Source organism: Leopardus geoffroyi, chromosome A2 (assembly GCF_018350155.1).
Source record: "Leopardus geoffroyi isolate Oge1 chromosome A2, O.geoffroyi_Oge1_pat1.0, whole genome shotgun sequence".
Lineage (NCBI taxonomy): Eukaryota > Metazoa > Chordata > Mammalia > Carnivora > Felidae > Leopardus > Leopardus geoffroyi.
In genome coordinates this window covers 158022956-158028801 of record NC_059331.1, presented here as the reverse complement: position 1 = coordinate 158028801, position 5846 = coordinate 158022956, and the positions used below count along the sequence as shown (strand labels likewise).

Genomic DNA, 5846 nt, shown 5'->3' with positions numbered 1-5846 from the left:
CATTTGGAGGACTGGGACACAGAGCTTTAAGGAAGAAATAGGAATAAACGTATATGTGTTCTGTAGGATTTCTCATGACAAAGGAAGTTCTCTGTTTCCATGTGGACAAGAATACAGGCACACCTCAGGAGTCAGTCAGCTTTATTTCCCAAGCACACCAGTGCTCATGGTGACAACAATGACTATCTATGGGTTAAACATACTGGATTTTATTTAGCCAAGACTAGTTCAATTACAATCATCACGGACCATCCATCTTGCCTATAGCAGAACCAACCATAAACCTCTGGAAGAACACAGTTCTCAGACTGTGCTCTCTAAATTCCATTTCCCATCAAAAGGAGCCAGTGCTTCTTGGAGAAATAATTCCAATTATAATGCAAGAAAGGTAAAAGATGGGCCTGTGAAATTGTATCACACCAGAAATAAGGGAGCTGTTGAAGACACTAGTGTCATGTGGGGAAAAAACTAGGTAGCCAATTTGAATAGATTCTTTGGTAGCCAGAATAATGACCCCTAAAGATGCCCGTGTCCTTCTGAACCTGTGAATGTTATTCATTCACATTCATATACAGAACCTGCCCTACATGTTAAAAGGAAACAGTAGATGCATTTATATTAAGGATCCTCAAGTGGGGAGATCATCCTGGATAATCTGTGTGATCCCAGACAAGGATCTGTATGGGAGCAAGGAGAAAGGCTCAGAGTCAGGAGAAAGACATGTGAGGATAGAAGTACAATCAGAGTTGGAGAGAGGTTTGAAGGTGCTGTGCCAACCTTCAGGGTGGGAAAAGGGGGCATGAGCCAAGGACTGGAAGCTCCCTTAGGAAGATGGGACAAGCAAGAAGTCAGATTCTTCTCTAGCCCTCCAGAAAGGATACAGCCTCTGGACATCTAGATTTTGGCCTAGTGAAGCCCATTTCAGACTTCTGACCTCCAGGACTCTAAGATAATAATTTTGTGTTGTTTTAAGCTGCAAAATTTGTGATTTGTTACCAAAAGGAAGGACTCCCACTCAATAAATATGGGACTATTTGAACACCAATAGGGATAATAATTGCAACAAATAACAATACAGCAAATAAGTTTACATTGATGAGTTCATCATGATTTTTTAAACATCTCTTTTGTTGTATTTTTAAAAAGTGGTAAAAAAAGGAAAAAAATTAAAAATGTGTCCTGCCTTCCTTTCTTCTACCAACTAGATCTCAGGAAGATAAAACAGTAATGAGGAGGAAGTCTCTATCTATAAGTATTACAAATAATAAAGAGAAAGGGATGATAGAATACCACCACCTTGAAACCCCTAATAAATTAATGAAGCTAGGTGAGTAGTTTTCTACTAGGGGTGATTTAGCCATCCCAGGGGACATTTGGTAATATCTGGAGATTTTTCTGTTGTCAAAACTGGAAGTAGGTGGGGAGGGGGCACAATGGCCATTTAGTGGGTAGAGGTCAGAAATTTGAAAAATACCCTACAATGTACAGAATCGTCCCCACAAGAAATAACCATCTAGCCCAAAATGTCAATAGACATTAAGAAACCCTGCTATTGAGAAACCCTGCGCTAGGCAATGTAATAATTGCAGTAAACCCTAGAAAAGAGAGACTGAACACTGCACCCTTCTTGACAGAAGTACATGCCACCATCTGAGAAATCTAGCCAGAAAACGAAATACATTTAAATCTGATCAAGCCTTCAGATCTAACAGGAGATACAAGGTCAATGGAACAAGCAAAACCACACTTAAAAAAATCCAAACTGCATTGAAATCCACCTGGGAAAAACAACATTGTTTTATTCAACAAATAATTCCAAGGGGAAAAAAGGAAATGTAGGGTGAACCTATAGATTAATCGGGTCTTCAGAGACGTAGTAGAAAATGGCCACGTACGGATCTTATTTGGATTCTTTTTGAACTATAATTTGCATACATATTTAGGGATTTGCTTGTTTTTTTACAAAATACCTCAGTGATGTTTTTATGGTTATTAAATAATGAATAAGACTTTAATTCTCAGATATTTTTTAGGATCCAAATTTTTAAAAAAGTTTTATTTAATGGCCTTATTATTTAGAACATCATTTTATTTTGCCCCTGAATCAACAGTACTCTCCTCCCTTATACTGAGAATGCCATTCACAAACAGCTACTAATGAGGAATGTCTGTTGTCTCAAGGCATTCACTTATATTAATTAATGAGAATTTAAATTCCTGAGAAAAGACAATCTTGAGGGGAAAAAAGTCTATAAAATGAAAAAGATAAAAGTAAAACTTAACACATGGAATATAAAACTATACTCATCTGTTTCTACATATCTGAGAAGCCTGTTCTTAACATTTCTTCTTCCTGAAAAAATGAACATCTGGAAAACCCTTTAGGTGGTCCCAAACAAGCTAAGTTGCTGGAAGAGAGCAAAGGGCTCTTGGCTCTTCACGGGGCTTGAACCCACGAACCATGAGGTCATGACTGAGCTGAAATCAACAGTGGGGTTCTTAATCAACTGAGCCACCCAGGCAACCCCCCACCCCTGTCTAATGTTTCCATAGTGATTATGGAGCGAAACAAGACGTTCAGTTGATGCTCCTCCACTGAGGTACCTTCATCAGGCAGACAAGATGCTGTGAACACATGTAGCAGGTCCAGCACAAAGCCATCTTAACAGCCTTGAGAGCATCTCTCTTCTCAGAACAGTGACTCACAGTTACTGGATGTGGCTTTATACGTCACACATTATTTTTAAGTGAGTCTAAAATATGAAAACGTTTTAGTTCCCAGTAGAAACACAATTACCTTGTACAAAATTTGGATAAATAAGAACCAGCGGTCCAAAGTAAGATCCATGATTAGGCCCATGATTACAAACAATATGACAAATCAAAACAGTAAATGTTTTTCTTCTTATTACCCTCAGGCCATATGAATGGAGACTGAGAGAGTGTGGGAAGTTCTATTACAACAGTGCTTAACTCCACTGAACATGCTGCTGTGACATAAAAATATACCCACAACCCACACCCCAACCCAACCTCCAGCCTCCTACCCAGCATCACCTGTGTCAGCATCTCCTTCCTGGTTGCCAGGGCAATGCAGGTGATGCCTGCCATATCTGAATTAAGTGGGAGAAAACACAGGCAAAGCTCTTTTCTCTAGCTAATGCTCAGGATTCATCAAGTTGCCAGTTTTGACGTTAATCCAGATAACTGCCCTAGTAGTTTCTGCCAGGCCCCCTTCACCTCCTTATTCCTTACACTATAAATCATAGGGTTCAACATGGGTGTCAAAATGGCATAGAAGAGAGAGGTCAACTTCTCCTGAAGAATAGAGGGGCTGGAGCTGGGCTGGATGTAAGTGAAAATGGCCATGCCATAGCACAAGACGACCACTGTGAGGTGAGATGCACAGGTGTGGAAGGCTTTCTTTCTTCCCTCTCTGGACTGGATCTTCAGGATGGTGGAGATGATCTGGATGTAGGACAAGAGGACCAGGCAGAAGGGTGTCATCAGCAAGACAATGCTAGAAACCATGATCGCTATCTCATTGGAGGAGGTGTCCACACAGGCCAGTCTGACCACAGCTAGGAGTTCACAGGATATGTGATCAATATACTTGTTTGCGCACATGGGCAGCTGAAAGGTGATGATGGTCTGCATGAGAGAGTTGAGAGAACCACTGACCCAGGATGTGATGGCCAACCTAGTACAGAGCCCTCCATGCATGATGACCGAGTATCGCAGGGGGTCGCACACAGCCACATAGCGGTCGTAGGCCATCACTGCCAGTAGAACAAACTCAATCCCACCCAAGCCCAAGGAGAAAAATAACTGGGCTGCACAGCTCACAAATGGGATTGCTTTATGTTCTATTAGAAGATGCGCCAACATCTGGGGGACGATGCTTGTGGCATAAGAGACATCAACAAGGGAGAGGTTGGTGAGAAAGAAGTACATGGGAGTGTGGAGTCGGCTGTCCAGTCTGATCAGAAGAACAATGAAAAAGTTCCCCAGCACTGTCACCATATATATGATCAAGAAGAGGACGAAGAGGGAGACCCGTGTGTCCCAGTCACTGGACAGGCCGAGGAGTATGAACTCTCTCACGTAAGTCTGGTTACCCGTTCCCATTTAAAAATGTGAAGATTGTTGGGGCGCCTGGGTGGCGCAGTCGGTTAAGCGTCCGACTTCAGCCAGGTCACGATCTCGCGGTCCGTGAGTTCGAGCCCCGCGTCGGGCTCTGGGCTGATGGCTCAGAGCCTGGAGCCTGTTTCCAATTCTGTGTCTCCCTCTCTCTCTGCCCCTCCCCCGTTCATGCTCTGTCTCTCTCTGTCCCAAAAATAAATAAACGTTGAAAAAAAAAAACAATTTAAAAATGTGAAGATTGTTAATCTGCAAAGAGAGTCAGAAACAAGAGAAGTGGTTGAATCAAAGAATTATAAAAATAACTTTTTATGAGTTCATTTTATATACAATTGGCTAGCCTTAATCAGATGTTTGAGACCATTTGTGGGCCAAGATGATAGGCTTTATTCCAACATATATCTATTCTGTACCAGAGGCAGCCCAGCACCTTCAAAGGACATGAGGCGGTCTCAGGAAGACCCAGTTAAATCCTGGAGATAATGCACTGCAATTTTAGGAGCTCACATCTTTGCCAACTTACCTCAGATTGAGAGTGAGGGGAGTTTGGGAGGTGATAGTAGTAGGTAAAATGATAATGAAAAAAAAATCTGGTTGAAAACTTACAAACACTACCTTAAATATGTCAACTAGGCTCATCATGATAAAATGGATAAATCTATTACAAGAGGCAGGAACTCACTCTTTGGGAAGAAGCAGGGACTGTGGAAAGATCTAGAACTAGAGAAACCAGGTTTGTAATATGGTTTTATTTAGCAGCTTTGTTATTGTGGCTTAGGAACAAAATTTTATATACAAAAAAAGGATACTATTATGCAACCCTCAAGTACTTTCAAGCTGAAATGTAGGTAACTTTGGAGAAAGTACTTTATGGACTGTACTGATAATAGTAGTTCGATAGTAGTCTGAATATCAGTAGTAACATAACCTCTGCCTTGGAGTAGATAGAATAGCAAACAGGATTTTCCCATGTATAACCTCCAAAAAATCAGATATAAATGAAATTGGAGGCATTCTTTAATAGAACTGAGGGCTTTGGGATGATTGGTCTCCCTGAGGACCTGGGAACACTTTGTTCTTTTTTATAGCCTTGATCTCTTCAGTCTTCAGTGAGATCAGAAAGGAAAGGCAGGGGTGCCTGGGGGGCGCAGTCGGTTGAGCGTCCGACTTCGGCCAGGTCACGATCTCGCGGTCCGTGAGTTCGAGCCCCGCGTCGGGCTCTGGGCTGATGGCTCAGAGCCTGGAGCCTGTTTCCGACTCTGTGTCTCCCTCTCTCTCTGCCCCTCCCCCGTTCATGCTCTGTCTCTCTCTGTCCCAAAAATAAATAAACGTTGGAAAAAAAAAAAAAAAGGAAAGGTAATTGTGATCATATCTTGTTCTTTTTGTTTTTCTCTTTTTAACTTGATATTCTTAAGATTCTACCTCTGCATATGGGCTCAAAATAAAGGAAATGAGAGTATGGATATTTGGCTTTCTATCAAGGCAGAAAGGGAAGCAAGTGTTCATCATTGACCAGGGAAGAGTAGAATATATGCACAAATATACATAGATGTATGCTGGAATGGAGTTTCTTTCGTGTTTTCTTTCATCCCAGAAGGGTTCTTTAAGTAGAACTACATGTTACAATATCAACTTTGAACATTAAACAGAAACCGTTCAAATTTTTTTAAAGTTTCTTATAGGATTGATTCATGCTCATTATGACT

The 5846-nt window shown here is 41.3% G+C and overlaps 1 protein-coding gene across 1 annotated transcript; it reads right to left on the bottom strand.

The window, feature by feature from the left end:
- Positions 1–3074: 3074 nt before the first annotated feature.
- LOC123607696 (olfactory receptor-like protein OLF3) lies at positions 3075–4128 on the bottom strand. Its single transcript, XM_045497108.1, has one exon. The coding sequence runs from the start codon at positions 4126–4128 to the stop codon at positions 3175–3177; it is 954 nt and encodes a 317-aa protein (XP_045353064.1). The 3' UTR covers positions 3075–3174.
- Positions 4129–5846: the final 1718 nt, after the last annotated feature.

Bases quoted from the DNA above. Each gene is read 5' to 3' on its own strand.
- LOC123607696 (XM_045497108.1), bottom strand. From the start codon at position 4,128: ATGGGAACGGGTAACCAGACTTACGTGAGAGAGTTCATACTCCTCGGC.